General features: G+C 40.4%; 2 protein-coding genes across 3 annotated transcripts; one reads left to right on the top strand and one right to left on the bottom strand.

Annotated features, from left to right (window-relative positions):
• On the top strand, positions 1 to 7,530 carry prlrb (prolactin receptor b). Of its 2 annotated transcripts, XM_070964738.1 has the most exons (9): positions 1 to 101; positions 1,735 to 1,823; positions 2,256 to 2,388; positions 3,315 to 3,484; positions 4,490 to 4,653; positions 5,856 to 5,997; positions 6,102 to 6,198; positions 6,295 to 6,364; positions 6,455 to 7,530. In XM_070964738.1, the coding sequence occupies exons 2-9, from the start codon at positions 1,763 to 1,765 to the stop codon at positions 7,235 to 7,237; spliced, it is 1,620 nt and encodes a 539-aa protein (XP_070820839.1). In that variant the 5' UTR covers positions 1 to 101; positions 1,735 to 1,762; the 3' UTR covers positions 7,238 to 7,530. The 2 variants fall into 2 exon arrangements, with proteins under 2 accessions (XP_070820839.1, XP_070820838.1); XM_070964737.1 differs by lacking the exon at positions 1 to 101 and having other exon boundaries at positions 1,451 to 1,823.
• Positions 7,531 to 8,265: 735 nt separating this feature from the next.
• On the bottom strand, positions 8,266 to 17,093 carry secisbp2 (SECIS binding protein 2). The gene is made up of 18 exons (XM_070965353.1): positions 16,924 to 17,093; positions 16,320 to 16,462; positions 16,050 to 16,218; positions 15,886 to 15,961; positions 15,563 to 15,747; positions 15,371 to 15,455; positions 15,166 to 15,260; positions 14,555 to 14,701; positions 14,352 to 14,426; positions 14,197 to 14,259; positions 13,958 to 14,090; positions 13,622 to 13,788; positions 13,387 to 13,516; positions 13,077 to 13,254; positions 12,721 to 12,941; positions 11,940 to 12,094; positions 11,593 to 11,788; positions 8,266 to 11,484 (listed from the first exon to the last, which is right to left on the bottom strand). The coding sequence occupies exons 1-18, from the start codon at positions 16,930 to 16,932 to the stop codon at positions 11,357 to 11,359; spliced, it is 2,355 nt and encodes a 784-aa protein (XP_070821454.1). The 5' UTR covers positions 16,933 to 17,093; the 3' UTR covers positions 8,266 to 11,356.
• Between the last annotated feature and the right edge of the window lie 743 nt (positions 17,094 to 17,836).

Genomic DNA, 17,836 nt, shown 5'->3' with positions numbered 1-17,836 from the left:
GGTCGTCTGTGGCAATGTCATGACTGAAGAAGGCTACTTTTAACATCAGATAAATGTGGCTAATTTTCAAAGAAGTGTACGTCGACGGCTGTCTTAAAGTGGTGAGTGAGGTGAGTGCACGTCGGAACCGCGTTACTCTCCATGCGTGCAGACATACGAACCTCGAGTAACTCCGGTTCTATTAAAATTGCTTTGTAGTCGCACTGTAACCGGATTTTGTGTGGCGATATGATGAAAAATTGGATTGCAGTGTAACGTGTTTCAATTATTTTGTCCACCACGACATCAAAAACCTAACAGGGGGACAAAAAACTGGAGACAGAATGTTTGATTTGTTGAACGACTTAAACTATGAATCGAGGTTATTATAAGCATCATTTGCTTTTCTGCTGATTGATCAAGCAATTAAGAGTTAATCATTTGCACCCAGTTTATAGAGATGGGTGACAGTGAGTGTTATAAGCCTTCATAGTCTCAACAGTGTACTGTGTAGCTTATATAACCAAAGCTGTACTGCAGTAACATTGAATTGCACATGGAATAATATTAACATAACTACAGAATTTCAGCATGTATCTTGCCTTTTTATTTTATTTCTTTTTTTATTTTGGTACAAATCATATGCATGCAGTAGTGGTAATGATGATGTATTGTAGTAGCTCACTCTAAAAGCACAATATTTGTGTGATCAGTGCTACTTTTTCTTTCTGTTATGCTTTTTGTCAGCATTAGATTTAAAGTTTATTTACCCTCAGCCAGTTAGAAATGTAATTTAGTTCATTAAAAAAATGATCTGCAAAGAGTGTTAAATAATATTGTTGTGTTACCTCAATATTTAGCATTAGGTTGTATTTTTGACAGCTAGTGTAGAAATGAGAAATAAGCCGTATCCCACCCTGCTCAAACAATCATGTAAAAACTTGTTGGAGCAGGTGTCGCAGCATGAAACCGAGCTCATTGTCATTGTGGTTAGTGCACAAAGCAAGACAAAAATCAGTGAAAAGGTATAACCTCTTTGTGGCATCTTGTAAATTACAGACTGTCAGCCCCTGAAGGAGGCTTTCCCACACCTCGTCAGGTGACCTGCACAAAACATTTCACCATTGTTGCATAGCAAAGACCAGAAAAAGCTATTGGAGTCTGGAGTCTGAACCAGGGAGCATAAATCTGCTGAGTAGTCACTCAGAGTCAATCAATCAATGTCCTGTAAATTCCAGATGAGTCTAAAAACAGTGTGTTAACACTGTGTTGCCTAAAACTCTGATGTACATTTTAGAGTTGCCAACATGTATGCCAGCGTTTTAGAACAGATGTTAGTGCAGATTTAACAATACCATCAACATGTGGCGTAATCCTTTTCACAGTTGTCTGGCTAATTCTGGTAAATCCAGTTTCTTTTTGAAACCAGCTGCTCCAGTACTATTGCTCACCTTGACTTATAACCCCCACTTCATTTCTGAGCAATGTTGCAGATCTCTTATCTGATGAAAACCGATGAAAAGGTTGCATGTTGCTGTCAGTTAAATCATATCTTGCATGTTTATGTTTCAGCAGCATGTGAAGGCTGCAGGTGACCTGAATGTGCTGGCGAAAACGTGTACAAACAGTTATTGGTTGTGCTCGCTGTTTTCCCTTCATATCTGCTTGTTTTAGGTGAAAATAAGACACACAGCCAAACCACGGGTTTATATTACCTCGTTAGCCACAAGCTGCTGATGTTGCTTCCTTTTTCAGGACACACAGCGTGACAATTTGCGCCAGGATGAGGAGAGATCTTGGGTTGGCCCTGCTCTTGCTGCATTTAGCGGCTGTACAGACCGACAGTAAGTTGAAAGGCTTGGATCATTTGGAACATTTTCTTTGGCTGGTAATAACATATTTAAAGGGTTGATTCACTCAAATGCAAAAAAAAAAAAAGACATATTGGTCTCTTGTACAAATGAGTGACCAAGCCACCTGACATAAAAGTCACAGGGGTTAACTGGGTTAGGCCTTATAACATTTCCACAACACTTTAAAAGCTCAGGTGTGACTGAATTAGACATTCTAGAGACACATATCTGAAAACATGGGTGAATAAAACCAACACTACTTGTATGGCTAGACACCGTTAGTGGAACGTGAGAACTTTTTTTTTATTTGGGTGAACCAGCCCTTTAACGTGTCATTTAAATCAGTGTTTTCATATGGTAAAGTTTTCATTTTTAGATATATTAGTGCTAAATTTGGAGCTTGTTTGTCACATGTCTTGTCAGACATGTCTCCACCGGGAAAACCAGTCATGCTTGGCTGCAGGTCCCCCGAGAAGGAGACATTTACCTGCTGGTGGGAGCCGGGCTCTGACGGAGGGCTGCCGACCAGACACCACCTCTATTACGAGAGAGAAAGGTCAGTCCAATCACAACATTTTTGTTTTTTTTGTAGGAATTTTCTGATTTGTTTTCTTTATACAACAGGTCACAGTAGAGATACAGGAAAGGAAAGGGAGGGTCCCCTGTTGGTCTCAAACCAGGGTTTCAATCACCCAAAGTGATAGTAAAGCTGTTGTTGAGTTGGCAGTGTATTGTTGTATACAGACGAGTGGAAAGCTACCAGCCGCTTCTGTACACACTTCTGCACAGAAAACACATTTTTGTTACTGTGAAAGTAAACCTGCAGACCTCAAGTGCTTTACCTGTGTGACCCTCACTCACCCCAACCTGAGGGCAAAATACCAGTCTTCATAATTTAACACTTTTCAGGGATGGCCATGTCATGTGGTTCATCCCTTACTTTGGTCCAGACTGAAATATCTTGATGACTAACAGATGGATTGCCATAACATTTCACAGGCAGTAAAGGTTCCCAGAGGATAAATCCTTTTGAGGCTGGTGATCCCCTAACATATTAAAGTATTTAACCATGTGATTTGACCATTGAAGTTGAACACCTGAAAAAATGGCATTCCCATCAGTCTCAGCTGTACTTTGTGCTAATTGTCAATTATTAGCAAGCTAACATGCCAAACTAAGATGGTGATTATGGTTAGCATTATACATGCTAAACATTGGAATGTTTGCATTGTAATTGTGAGCATGTTAGCAGCTAATGTTAGCATTTACAGTAAGTCTCACGAGCCACAAGAAGATGGCATTTGGGATCATATTGCAGTGGCCAGTCAGAAAACTATTTGGACATCACACCTGACTCATATCTGATTGTCACTCAAGCCCTGGACTTGTTTATTGAGGGCAAACACGCTTTTACTGTACAGTTTCACAGGCAGCGTTCACTCATATCCTGGCTAGTAAAGGTCTGTTTTTGTCTATGTACAGATTGGAGGGAGTGTACGAGTGTCCGGACTATCATTCAGCAGGGAGGAACTCCTGTTTCTTTGACAAGAACCACACCTCCATCTGGGTTGACTACTACCTGACGGTTGTGGCCTCCAATGCCCTCGGGAATGCTACTTCAGACCCCTTTAAGATTGACGTGATGGAAATCGGTAAATTGCTAATCCTCAAAGAAAGAGGACCTAGATGAGATGAATAACTCAAACCTCGGGAGAGAGATATTGGGTACATTGAAATATTGAGAACCTCAGTAAAGCAAACGTCTGTATATTGAAAATATCCTCTAAACTGCTTGAAGGTTTTTTTCTGGGTCATGATGAATGTGTCCCTCTGGGTTTGACGCTGCACTGTGCTACTTACTGTCCAACATCTATAAAAAGTAGTGACCTCCTTGGACTTTATGAATTAATGTTTTACAACTTTCAACCGGAGTGGGTGTCATGTGAACTATTCAGTACTGATCAAATGTGACTCCAAATGTTTAATTCAAAGTGGAAACCAGTCACTACAAATTATTAAGAATTATAATTAAGAGTATCTTCATCTGCTTAGCTCAACAGTGTTTTTGTGACAGAGTAGAAGTGGTACACTATTGACAGCCACTAGATGTGTGCATTCATTAGAATAGAAGATAACACCGCAGACATTATCTGTATTGATCCAGCTAATGATTGGCATGTCTGTATTTGCTGTGCAGCGTTCTTGGGCTTAGTAAGGAATGGAAAAGTACAGAGTGACAGACACGAGGCACGAATGAAAACCTGAGCAGAATGAGGCAGAACTGGTTTGCAGTCGGTGTGAAACAGCTTTGGATCAAATTTCATACCTTTTGTTTGGCAGGCAGTTTCGTACGTGATCTCCATGCACTATGCGTACAATGCATTTGCAAAAGAGTCTGGTCACATGGAAGAAATAATAACTCCTCTGCATTAGATTTTGTCCCAGTGATCTAAAGTTAGGAACCCAAGAGTCCATAAGTTATAGTTCCATCCATAAGTAGCATAATGACAAGTGGTGATTCCTTGACTTTTTGTTGAGACCCATCATTGGGTCCAAATTTCAGTGTGTCTAATACTTCAATTTATGACCAGACACCAGGAAAATAATGCACCAGTGTGGCTGTTGATTCTGAGTCTTGTTCTGCCTGTGCTCGACAGTGAAGCCTCATGCCCCTGAAAATGTAACGCTGCTGGTGGAGGAGAGAGAGGACAGTCCATGTCTCCATATCAGATGGGAGCGTCCCTATAACACAGACACCAAATCCGGCTGGGTCACCATTAAATATGAAATAAGAGTCAAACAAGAAAACAACAAGTGGAAGGTGAGTTCTGAAATAACTTGCACATAAAAATTATCTTCCACTATGGGGTCAGCCAGTATTAAGACTTGTTTTTAGTTTTTCTCATTCGATGACTACTGCATGTTGTGTTTGTTGTGCAGATCAGCCCTGCTAGAGGATTTGAGGCTGCCATCTGGTCCGTAATGTGTTAAAAGTTCAGAAGTTCAGGGTCAACCCTAGTTTTTCTCTGAAGGTAACTTAACATTTTAAAATAGATTAATCAACCCCAACCTGCAGTTAAATGTACTACAACTATATTTAATGTTAAAACTGATAAACTTTATTGATTTTTGTAAATGAACACTCATTCTGAATTTGATGCCTGCAACATGTTCCGAAAAAAGTTGGGACATGGTCATGTTTACCCCTGTGTTACACCACCATTTCTTGACAGCCCTCAGTCAGCGTTTGGAAACTGAGGACACTGACTGATGAAGTTTTGAGAGTGAACTTCTTTCCCATTCTTGCTTACTGTACAGCTTCAGTCGCTCAACAGTCCGTACTCTCCATTGTCATATTTTGTTCTTTGTAATGTGCAACACATTTTCAGTGTGACCAGTTTAATACCTGCACTCTTTGACTATGAAGCCACGCTGCAGAATGTGGCTTGGCATTGTGTTGTCTGGATGGCAGCATATGTTGCTTCACAACCTGTATTTAGCTTTCAGTATTAAAGGTGCCTTCACAGGGGTGGAAGTTACCCATGCCATGGGCATTAACACACCGGCGTACCATCACAGATGCTGGCTTTTGAACTTTCCAGCACAAAGTTGGAAATCTGGATGGCCCATTTTTTCTTTAGACTGGAAGACATGACCCAAACATGACACAATCACCTGCTGCCGATGAGGCTGTTTACCTGTGGAATGTTCCAAACAGGTGTTTTTGGAGCATTCCACAACTTCCCCAGTCTGTTGCTACCCCTGGTAGTTTGAACACTAGATATCTCTCCAAACAGGCAAGAATTAAACTACCTACAACTTCACTTAAGTTCAGGTCAAGATCCAAGTTGTTACATAGTCAGCCAGTAGAGGGCAATGAAGGGGCTGCTTCCATGGCAGGGGGTGCCACAACTGTCATTTTGTCAAACACATGATACAATATTTCAGGTACAACAAATCTGTTTGACCCAAACAGTAGTCAAAACCTGGTTATGAGGTGAACATTTGATTTTGTTTCTCTAGGAGTTCATGTCAGGTACACAAGCCCATTTCAGCCTGTACAGCGTCAGTCCGGGGTCGGTGTACGTGGTTCAGGTGCGCTGTAGACTAGACCACGGCTCCTGGAGCGAGTGGAGCAACACGACCTGTGTGAAGGTGCCTAACTGTAAGTCTCAGAAGCTCTTTTCTCCATCTTTGGCTTTATGGCAAGGTGGCAACTGTTATGAGTACTAATAATAACTGAGAAAGTGCTTTTTTGTTTTAATTTAGATCATCAGAATGACAGGCCGTTTTGGATATTGGTTTCTGCCGTCTCTGCAATTCCATTCATAGCAGCGATGTGCATCTTGGTCATTAAGAGAAAATAGTATGTACCTCCTGCAAAAAAGATACCAAACTTTTTATATAAAGTCAGGATGGTGAGGATAATTTGAGTCATGCCTCACTTTATTTTGTTCCCCAGTGTGAAGCAGTGTGTTCTGCCTCCCGTTCCTGGTCCAAAAATAGGAGGAGTCGATTTTCAACTGCTCAAGGTAAGACTGCATCTGCATTGCATTTTTAACATATCCAAAAACAATGGTGAGATCATAATTTACTGAATTAACCCTGACTAACCGTTCCAGAGTGGACAATCTGAAGATGTCATTAATGCCCTGATTGTCAACCAGAACTTTCCTCTGATGGTGGCCTGGAAGGACCAAATGGAGGAGTACCTCATCGTGACTGAGCATGACAATGAGCAAAAAAGGAAGAAAAGCTTGATTATTCCTGCTGGCTTCTGCTTAGACTCAGAAATCCAATGTAAGGAGTCAATGCCCAGACAAAAAGGCCGGGAGAAGGTTGGGGTAACAAAACATGAAATGGATAACTTTGTAAAGAGCAAGAAGTCTCTCTTGGGGGAGCCTGCTCAGAAACGACAGTGCCCAAGTTTACACTTTATAAACACAGAAGCAACCGAACAGAGTCCATCGAATCATGAGAACTCCGGCAAACCTTTCACAAACAGCGGTTATGTGGATATTCAGAGACATGTGGGAAGCATTCAGGAAGTGGATGTAAAACAGGTGGACTACAGCAGAGTGAAAGAGGTGAACGGAAACAATACTATCATCCTAGAGAAAGAACATCTCCCAATGAACAGCTCTGGCTACATGGATGTTCAGAGACAAGAGGAGAGCGGATCAGAGGACTACAGCAGGGTGAAAGAGGTGGACTCTGTGATCTTCCTGCAGAAACAAAACGTGTCAGTCGACACTTCCTGCAGAGAGAAGGGTAACCACTACACAGACTGTCCCCTTCAGAAGCCAAGCAATCCTCGTGCGCCTGGGCCCCAGAAAGTGGGAGTGTGCACAGAACTCATTGATAGCGGATATGTGGACACTATCCCTGCACCATCTTTAATGTAAAGCTTTGTTTTATATGCAGTTTGGGCTGCAACCAACGCTAATTTTCATTGTTAGTTTTCGCGATTAATCGATTAGCTGTTTGGTCTATAAAATGTCAGAAAAATGTCGACCAAGATGACGTCCTCATATGTCTTGTTTCATCTTCAAGCCCAAGATATTCAGTTTACTGTCCTAGAGGAGTGAGGAAGCCAGAAAATATTCACATTTCAGCTGGAACTAGTCAATTAATTGTTGCAGCTCTACATGCAATGTCCAAATACAGACATTCCCAGTGATTTACTGTTCAGACTTAAACAAAGGATGGATGGATAATCTTGGCATACACATTCAAGATCACAAGACAATGAATCCCCCTGATGTTGGTGATCCCCTGAATGTTACTCTAGCATCACCATGAGGCTGACATTTGCTGCTTATATTCTAGGTCCCTAGAGAATTAACTTTCACATTTCAATTTGTCCAGTGCTGGTTTATGACCAAATACCTGCAAAACTGATGACATTCTCATCGACCTCATCTAAACTTCATGTTCAGTAATGTTTGCATGCCAACAGGCTGAACTTAGATTGTGAATATGGTGAACATTTAACCTGCTAAACATCAACTGTCACATATTTAGCTCAAAGCACAGTGTGCCTCAGTACTGCCTCACAGAGACAATGTCTTGTTGTACAACAATGGAGCTCTATGGCACAGAGGAATATGCTGCTTGTTGAGATTAGGACAAATATCACCAGACTTATCCTTTAAAGAGTAGCTGGTAATGAAATGGTCACATAATGGTTTTGCAGTCTATTGTTTTTGCCTCAGGCAAAGGCAAACTTTAAAAAAACATGTACACAAGAGACTGCTCCACTTTGCTTCTTCCAAAGTTGTCACACTATAACAGAATATGCACGACAGCCAAACTTTAAATGAGGTGACATTTTCTAATGCAAGCAAATCTTCTCATAAGATTGTGTTTTCATCTACTTGAAACTAAACAGACAAAAACATATTTACTTAGAGGAATTAGACACTTCACATGTAGAGTCTACAGAGGCGACTTTATATCACATCATACAAGGGATTTGAAAAGAAATCATCATCTGCTCATGGAGAGCAGAATTCAAATGTGTAAACACAGGTGACATCTAATGATTTAGTATTTTCGTTTTTGTTTCATAGAAACAAAGAAAGCAGACAGCGTTTCTACAATGTTTGTTGTGCATTTTAAGCACTGTTTCTGGTCTTGAATGGTACTTATAGTTTAAACTGATTATTGTTGCTGCATCAGCTCCAGGACAGAAGCTCGGAAAGTAAATATGCATTTTTTTGGTCTTTGGTTTATTTATTTGTAGATGGTGTTAAGTTATTTCATGGAATCTGTTTCTACTTTTCTTTGAAACAAAGAAACAAAATGAGTAAACTAAAAGTTTCAGGTATCACTAAAAAATTCTAAGATTCTTTCTTCAGATCAAATATCCAATGACAAATTTTAATTACTAAAAATATCAAATTCTTATTCAATTTTCCCTTTTTACATTTATCTCAACAGATCCCACGTGGGTAGATTTTAGGTTTGTAGTTTTGAAGACGTCTGTGATTTTGGGATGCCTCAGGGAGGCGTACTTAAGACCACTACAGCTTGTCCTCTTCGTGCAAAATAACACTTGATACTTTGCTTGACAAAGAAAATAAATCCACAACAAACTCTCTGCTGATTCTAATTTCCTATTTAACATGGAACAACTGAAACATTATTAATGTATTAAAAAAATAATTTATTGTTTTTACCTCCATTCTCCTAGGAATTTTGTCTATACTCCATCTTACATACAGAGTTGATATTCAATGATTTATAAAAGCTGAATCAAAAAAAATATATCTTTACAACAACATTAGGCGTTTCATCCATTTCTAAATTCCTATGGTTTCACAGTTTGGTCTCTCACTACCACAGAATTTGCTGAACCACTGTTTAGTAGAACATTTAAAGGATTAGTTTGATATTTTGGGGAAATATTCTTATTCACTCTCTGGTGGAGAATTACAACAAATTGCTGGTTAGCTTAGCTTAGCACAAACTGGACTAGACTGGAAAGCAGCTGTTGGCTGTAGCCTTATATTTAACAGAGTGATATGAGAGTGGTGCCATCTTCTCATCTAACTCGCCACCAGAGAGCAACGAGCACATTTCCCAAAATACTGGACTTTTGCTGTAAAATATGCAGCTTGAGACCGAGTACAGGCTTTTTTCCACAGATAATATTTTGACTGAGAAGGAAAAGCAATACCAATAGCTTTAATGATCTAGATATGACAAAATGGAGAGCAGCCGTAATTAATACTGTTAGTTATACCTGTGCTTTTCCTGTTTGAACATGTCAAAATGCCATGAAACTTCCTATCATCAACTTCCTGACAACCCTCCTCCCTGTACAAATATACCAAGACATAATTCAGCAAGACATCAGCATGCTAACAAGTTGTGTCGACACAGTCGCACACCAACTTCCAATGACAATAAGATTCACTGAGAACCTTTTTAACCTAAGACCTGTAACAACATTTGTTTTTCCATATCTGACATTACACCACCTTTCCACACCTGAAACCTTTATATTAGCAATTTCTACTTCAAAATAATATAAGCATTTTTGTTTTTACATCTTCATAGGTCTTAATCCTAAATCTTCTCTCCTTTACAATACTCATCTCAGTCCTCTGAAATCATAATTCTGTTCATTAATTTAGCCTGTTTCAAATTTTGTCATTTGTTGCGTCAGTTCAGATTAGTGTAATTTGTCCCGTTTTACCTTTATGACATTTCATAGTTTCTTTTTCGTCAATATGTAGGTAAACTGTAAATTCACTTAAAACAACTTTTTAAACTAACAGGTAACGTCTAACAATGTTATTTATCTGTTTTTCCTTTAGAAAAATCAAATGCCACCATTTACACCTAATCACAGGCAGTACTACACACAGGGTGTGGTACTTTGGTAGTCTCTAACAAATAAATACACAGAATCTAGATGTAGTGCAATTAAGATAAAAAAAAAAAAAGAATGGAAGAAAGAAAGAGCATATCTTATGTTTTCACTCTAAACTGAACCTAGGTGTGTCACGGTGGCCTCGGAGTTTAAGACTGGGGGATAAAATAAGGGTCAATAAGATTCTGAGCTTGTAAAATTATGTTCAGTAATAGTTCCTCTCGTGTGTCATCCTTTGTAAACCTGTGAACACACTTTCATGCATAGGAAAGATTTTAGGAAAGATCAATCCACACCGTGTGTAACACCGAAGCTACAAATCCAAATCTCTGTGGATGTGGAACTATCAGAGTCATACACAGTGTGATCTTAAGAGTTTTTAGACAATCCCAAACATCAATTTCTTGCAATTATTTCCCCCCACAGATTTAGAAAGGATGATATACAACCATTATTGCACAAGCTTAAAATCTTACCGGCCTTTATTTGAGCCCATGTAAGACACTGACCCTTGCAATTGCAATGTCCGTGGCTTGATTTTGGCTGTGGGCCTTTGCTGCACATCCTCCAATCCTTTCTCTCCCTTCATTTACAGTTATCTCTCCAATGTCACTGTCAAAAGGCAAAAACGCTAGAAAAATACAATAAACTGAACAAAACTGTGGAGAAAAACAAAATGCACCGTAGTCACTCCAAGTCAAAACACAGTGTCAAAACATCACTGATAATTTATCAGTGCTGTAGAACTGGTTGATTGATTCAACACACAGTCAATACTTACACCTGCACACCCTCGAGCCATGTTCACAGACAACATGGTTGAAAATTCATATTGTGGGAGCTCTTCAAGTGTCTGGTTTGGTCCCAGTACGTGGTTAACCTCTCCAATTTCTAACCCACACACTTAAAATACACAGCTTTGCCCAATTATCTTCAACTCCAACACAAAAATGTGACTTGCTTTTCAAAAACAACGGAAAGGAATTCATGATTCATCGCAAATAGTAGCAACATGATTCATGTCAGGTTGAGAACCACAGCAGCGGAGCACCTTGCATTTCCTGTATGCGGGGATTCAGTCCATCCTAGTTTCTTCTAAGCTGGTGATCAGCTGGTATTTTAGGCACAGAAGGCTTTGCCACTGTCAACTCTTCTCATCTTCATCAGTGTTTTCAGTACATTCATTTTCCAAGTGCATGGAGCTCAGCTGCTCCTCAAATTTTAGGAATTTGTGGTTGCAGTCCTTCTCCAACATTTTCTTCCAAATTTTGACTAGGAGAAGCAATGCAAAAAGAGTGGATTTAATTGTACAAGTCACAAAATTAAATTACAGTTTTAAAGAGCAGACATCATAAATATTGGGGTGAGGACGTAACATACTGTATTCTGGTTCCTCTGGCTGTGTGGCCTCAGGACTGGGCTCAGCCTGCTCAGTCAGGCCGCTGATCTGCAGCCCGTCCTCTGTCTTCACCACCTGCTCCACCTCTGCCTGGCCTGTCTGCTCCAGGCTCAACACCATCACCTCATAGGCTCTCCTGGCCTCAGATGACAACTCGATCATCTTATGATAGAAGTCCTGTGGGTAAGAAAGCCAACACTTGCAGCTGGTTTAAAATAGTTATCTTTGATGGTCTAAATCATTTATTGATTCACTCATCATAATAACATTGAAACCCATTTTAAGAGCTGTTTTGTTATTATGTATTGTTGCGGAACATAAATCTGACCTGTGCACCATCATAGTTGAAAATGCCCACCAGGCTGACAGGCACTGCCTTGTTGACGCAGCGACCCAAAGCTTTCCTGGAGAGGGCAAACACGTATGGCACCCCCTGCTCACGACAAGTGTCGATAATGGTGTAAAGAGCCTCATCCAGACCTCCTGCAAAAAGTGACAGTTTTCTATGAATGCCAGGATCACGGTTTCAAACACTCTGTGTTTTTAGCTGTTGCATGTCTGAGCGTTGTTTCTCCCGAGTTTAAATTAGTAAACGAGTATGATGACAACTCATGCACAAAAGCTGCATTATGGACTGCTTAAAATTCTGAAATGTCTACCTCTTTTATTATGGATTCATCTCAGTATGACCAGTTGCTGATCTGACTAATGAACATTTGCATATGATGATTAGTCTTGGAAAAAGCCTCAAAACTTGATTTTACAGGGAAAAAACCCACTAACACCAATGTTTTCCCTAATTAAACTCAACTGTATCTACATGGTGGCACAACACAGTGGACTCCATGAGCTGCTCTGTCTGTAGATATAAAGAGCTCCTTCTAAGGTAATGAAAACAAAACAAATCTCATTTTCAGGAGATTATACACTAATGAATTAGAAATGTTTTATGCCATTTCTGACACATTCTGCCAATAGATCCTTGTTAATCTTACACACTGGACCTTTAATGTACAGATTGGCACAATTATGAGAAAATGCTGACAACTTTAACTCCTCATAAGGTAAGTTCATGAAAACTTCCCGTCATACACAGTGAAGCTCTCTACCTTTGGACTGGATGCGTTCACAGTTGGGCGAGATGACGACACACTTGACCTTCCTGAGTTTGAGATGCTTCAGGACCTCTCTGAGCCCCATCACAATCCGTCTCTTCATGCGGGCCTTCATGGGGTCCTTCTGGTACAGGCGGTCCTGGAAGCGAACCAGCTCCTTTAGCAGAACCGTCACACACTCGTCCACATCTTTGCTCAGCATCTGGCTGCAATAGCTGACAGGTATGACAATACACATTTCAAATGAACAAAAACGTGAGAAAAACTGTGCTTAAACTAAATGTTTTGTTATTTCTTCTCAGACAACCAACAAAGGTTTCAACTTAATGATGATGCTTTCACAATCTTACTCTCTGAACTTTCTGCTGTGGATTTTGGGTCGACCAGCCGGGCAGGTTACAGGTGAGGTGGTCGGTTGCTCAACTGTCTCATCTTTGTCGGTCTCTTCATCGTCCTCTTTCGCCACCTGGTTTGTGCCATTTAACTGTGACTCATCATCAAGTTCCTCTGTAGGACTCCCAACCTCATCTGAGCATCCAAAAGCACAAAACACAGATCAAATACTACCTCGAATCAAAGATTTCCTTCATCTGCCTTCAGCTGTGATTACTTAACTGAAGGCATCTATTAAAGTCTACTGTTTCGCATGCTTGCTCTCACCTGTGACGTTTGTTTCACACTGCTCCTCTTCAATTGCTTCATCAGCAGGTTGGAACTCATTTTCGGGCAGCAGCCCTCTCTCCTCCAGCAATCGTCTTTGCTTCCTCTCCTCCCTTTCTTTCAAAATGACCTGAGGATCAGACAGAGAAACATCTAACGAGGCTGTACTGCTGAAACACATTCCTCTAAAATGCAGTGCATCTATATTTGTTCCAGAACAAGTGAGTGGACTTACTTTTTTGAGAGGGGTGGGTTTCTTGGCTTTGGGCACCTCTCTCTGCTTGCCCTTTTTCACCAAGGGGCTGGTGGAGTCCAGGGGATTGTGGGCAATTTTATCCTGCTGCCAGGGCAGCTTCTTCTGGACTAATGGCTGTTTCTGGACAACAGGCAGTCCTCCACTAACTACAAAGAAATAATGTTAAAAGAGACTTATTTATTCTGGGCTGGGCTTTAATACCCTGCACCAACATTTTTTAAAGCAAGTGTAATCAGCCAAAATATGGAAAAATAAGGGAGAGAAAGAGAAGAGGAACTCGCTGCAGCAGAGGCTAAGATGTTGACCATTCCCCACCTGAAAGAATGACTGGCTTGGCATCCTGCTTGGCTTTTTGGGATTGCTGCTTCTTTTCCAGGGCGGCCAACATGTTTCCAATGTCCAGCTGAACAGGAACTTTGCTCTTCTTCCCAGACACCTTTTCAGCTTTCTAGAAATCAGGAGACCACGACCAGAGGTACAAACCAGGCTTATACATCTATACGGCTTTCTCCAGGATAACATTATCTATTTAAATATAATAGAACAGCACAAACCTGTCCTTTTTTAGTCGTCTCTGTGGGCTGAGCAGACGGATGCTGAACTTCTCTTTGGTTTTCCTGAAAAAATACCCATTGTAACAAATTAAAGATGCGGTATTATAATTATTATGTGAAAACATGTGGGAGGGGAAAGAAATGATGATATGTACCTCATTGCATAGTTTTGCTGCGTTGCTGCTGATTAATCTTTTAGTTCCAGTCAAGCCTGGAAACTCCTCTTCATCCTCACAAACAAGAAAATAACATAATTTTTCATCCAACAAAAACCAACACTGATTTTCAAAATGTTGAAAATACTTAATAAAGTGGGTTTTGTTTTTGAAATGAATGAAAATAAACATTTTCTATTTACCTCAAATTTTGGAGGCTCCTGATAATTTACTGGTTCTTCTGACTCAGCCTCTGTGTCTTCACCAGCACCTTTAGCCTTCTTCTTCTTTTTCTTCCGTTTCTTCTTCCCCGGGGCTCCCTCTTCCTGCTGTGAAGCAATTTCCTCCATCTGACGAAAAAGCAAAATGAATGGACCAAAAACACCACTTGAAAACATGGCAATGCAGGCAAACCCTGAGGTTAACCAAAACCTTAATGTCACATTTAATGTATCAGCATTTGTTTGATGGCCATGTCAGTGCTATCCAACTGTATATAACAATAATTCATAGTTAAATAATGTCTGAAAAAAAGTCCTGGATCCAGATAAATGGCAGAAAATGGGTGAATGGATTCAACAATTAAAAAATAATTCATTCAGTGAAGTTCATTTAAGTTTTAGTTAAAATGGACACTCAGCCATTCAGAGTTGATAACCATCCTCGCTGCTGTAGCTAGACACTGTTTGCTGTAGGTCTGATCTGACTGAAACGCCACAAAAAGGATTATAAAGCCTCCTGTGTGAGCAATCCTGTCACACCAGTCTCACTTTTATTTTTGTAAGAGATATGTAAATCAAACATGTTGTCTGACCTGCTTATGGTTGCTGTGGATTGTCTTCTCTTTAGGGACGGGTTTCTTTGGAGGTTGAGATGCAACATTAGCCCAGGAAGTCACCACTGTCTGACCTGTTCACAAAAATATATTAACTAGTAATCAATCAGATGATTAAGTCCTGAAATACTACTGACATTGCCTTACAGTCATTGACAGGCTGAGTACAGGAGCTTTCACTTACCTGGTAAAGCAACAGACGAATCTGGCTTAGAATTAGTGGCAATTTGTTGTGCGTCAGACCGTGTTGGGGATCCTCTCCTTCCAGACTATTGAATAGAAAATTACAGCAGCACTAGATTCATGAGTATATCTCCATGTTAATGAAGCATTCAACACAAACTACACAACACATCTGCTATTTCAGTACATTCACCTTCCAGGAAAATGCAGATGTTTGCACTAGAGAGCTCTTGGATGAAGGAGGTGGACCCCAGCACTCTCTCTGAGCAGGAAGAGGGCCCGCTAACTCTGGAAAATCAGTCATCTTCACCTCAAAATCTGTCTGTGCTGGCTTTGACTTCCCTGCAGAGTTTGGGGCAGATCGGGCACCTCTAAAACCTGTGGTTCAGTTACAAGCAAAAGTTGATTAAAGGTGATTAAAAGTGAGCTGAAACTGCTGTTCAGGAAAATGATGCACAAGCTGAGGTGCCCAGGATGATTCAGGAAAACATTCACAATGCCACGTGTGATATCTACCTTTTTTCTGTGCATCCAGTGAGTTCTTGCCCATAACTCTGCCTTGAGCCAGAGAGTCATTGTTGCCTTTTGATGTCTGTGGAGTTGGACGAAAGCTAGTGAAATTCATTTCATGAATAAAGTTGGCTTCACTGAAATTTTCTGGTACTCAAAAGGAAACCAACCTTTGCGTGTGGATCCCACATGGACCTGTCTCTCTTCAGGAAATCATCACTGGTCTCTTTAACATGACGGCTGCTGCTGTAGCCATGACTCCTTGACACATCTCCTTTTCCTGCAGGCACTCCATCCACATTTGATGGATTCTGCTTTGAGCTCACACCTGACCGGTTCCTAAACAAAGTTCACATGTAAAGGGCTTGACACTGGTGCCTCAAGCCATTGGGTGAATGGTTGATTACTATAGATAGATAAAATTCCAAGTCTGTGATTACCCTCTTACACTCTGGTCGGACACATAAGGATTTGGTAATATTAGAGGTGGTGATGAGGCGGTGTGTGTCTCAACAGGCTCCTTCCTCGGTCTCCTCTGTTGTTTAGGCTCAAAAGACTTGACAGCAGATGACAGTTTGCTCTCCTGGTAAAGATTGTCTGTAATCAACAGTCTGCTGTAACATGACCTTTGACAATGACTGGCTGCAGTTCAAGTGAAGCCATGTTGATTCAACACCATCTTATCACTTTGCCCGTGTTCACTCAGACGTAGCTTATTTAGCTCAGCTCTCGATTCCAGCTCAGTTAACGACCAAGTTTTGTAGCTGTTAGCTCAAATTAACAGCTAGCATAGTTAGCGTTACGTAGTCTTAACTTTTGAGTAACCCGTCAAAAGTTAATGTTTTGCAAAACATAATACCATCAGATAATTGGTATGCTCATACCAACTGTTGACGTATAAGTATCGTCTACATGTTAACAGCAGCTAAAGTTTGCTAAAAGTTAGCTCGCGTTCAGCAACATGCATCAGCGTATGTTAGCATTACTGGCTAGCTTGCTGTCTATCTAGAAAACAAAACAAAAACGTCACTTTTCGTTCACTACCTTGTCCATCTTGGGGTTTTCCTATATGCAGTCACATGTCCGCATGCTCACTCGATCGTCCATGTGTTGTCAAAGTCCCTGTTGTAACAGTGCTGCATTTATCAGCAGCGACAGAGCGTTAGCTATCCGGGCTAAGCAACCTGTTTGATAGCATAGCGGCAGGCTAGCTAGTTGAGCCTGATTGAAACAGCTGATGTTTACAGTGTGTGCAACGAGGAGAGCTTACAGCGACATCTTCTGGCGTGCAGCGTGACAAATCAGCTTTACAGAAGCTACAAACAATAGCAGCGTTTAGTATTTTCATTAATGCTATGGCGTCATGTTACTATTTAACCATCCTAGAAAAAAAACCCTCAAATGTCAGACCTAGAGCCAAAACCTCGGTACACGCGCTCACCTCTCTGGTAATAAGTGTAATTATAAATTTGCAACATTGACGTACAGTATCATGATGTGATGGCCCTGTCTTGTGGAGAGGTTTTAACACCTTTACTTCTGCACTTCGTTTGTTTTATGCGTCCTTCTAAACAAACCCAGCCATGAATTTTGAAATACTGTTACATGTAAAAATCCTGCATTAAAATTTTTACTCAAACTAAAACTATTATCAGCAAATTCTATTCAAAGTATCAAAAGAAAAAAAAAAAAAAGAAGCACCCTTTATGTTGAGTATTTGCATTTGGATTCTTCTTATCCATTCATTAACATGCAAGCAGTTCTTTAATGTTCTAGCTGGTTTAGGCAGAGTTCATTTTCACTCATTTATATACTTTTGGTAAATTATCTAGAGAAATGCACCTTATTTCATGGTTGGATCACATATTTTCATGTGACATCGCAATCTGCAAAACTTCAGATGGATATTATGGGGTGAAATGTATGTACTAGTAGCATAAAATGGAAAGTACCTCAA

Source organism: Chaetodon trifascialis, chromosome 6 (assembly GCF_039877785.1).
Source record: "Chaetodon trifascialis isolate fChaTrf1 chromosome 6, fChaTrf1.hap1, whole genome shotgun sequence".
In the NCBI taxonomy this organism is placed as follows: domain Eukaryota; kingdom Metazoa; phylum Chordata; class Actinopteri; order Chaetodontiformes; family Chaetodontidae; genus Chaetodon; species Chaetodon trifascialis.
Note: the sequence above shows the minus strand (reverse complement) of the source record. Positions and strands in the feature narration are given on the sequence as shown.

Coding starts and splice junctions, on each gene's coding strand:
- secisbp2 (XM_070965353.1), bottom strand. Junction 15,261..15,370: donor TTCGTCTGTTGCTTTACCAG/GTAAGTGAAAGC, acceptor TTTTGTGAACAG/GTCAGACAGTGGTGACTTCC. Junction 11,485..11,592: donor GCCAGAGGAACCAGAATACA/GTATGTTACGTC, acceptor TGCTTCTCCTAG/TCAAAATTTGGAAGAAAATG.
- prlrb (XM_070964738.1), top strand. CDS start 1,763: ATGAGGAGAGATCTTGGGTTGGCCCTGCTCTTGCTGCATTTAGCGGCT. Junction 2,389..3,314: donor CTCTATTACGAGAGAGAAAG/GTCAGTCCAATC, acceptor GTCTATGTACAG/ATTGGAGGGAGTGTACGAGT. Junction 3,485..4,489: donor GATTGACGTGATGGAAATCG/GTAAATTGCTAA, acceptor TGTGCTCGACAG/TGAAGCCTCATGCCCCTGAA.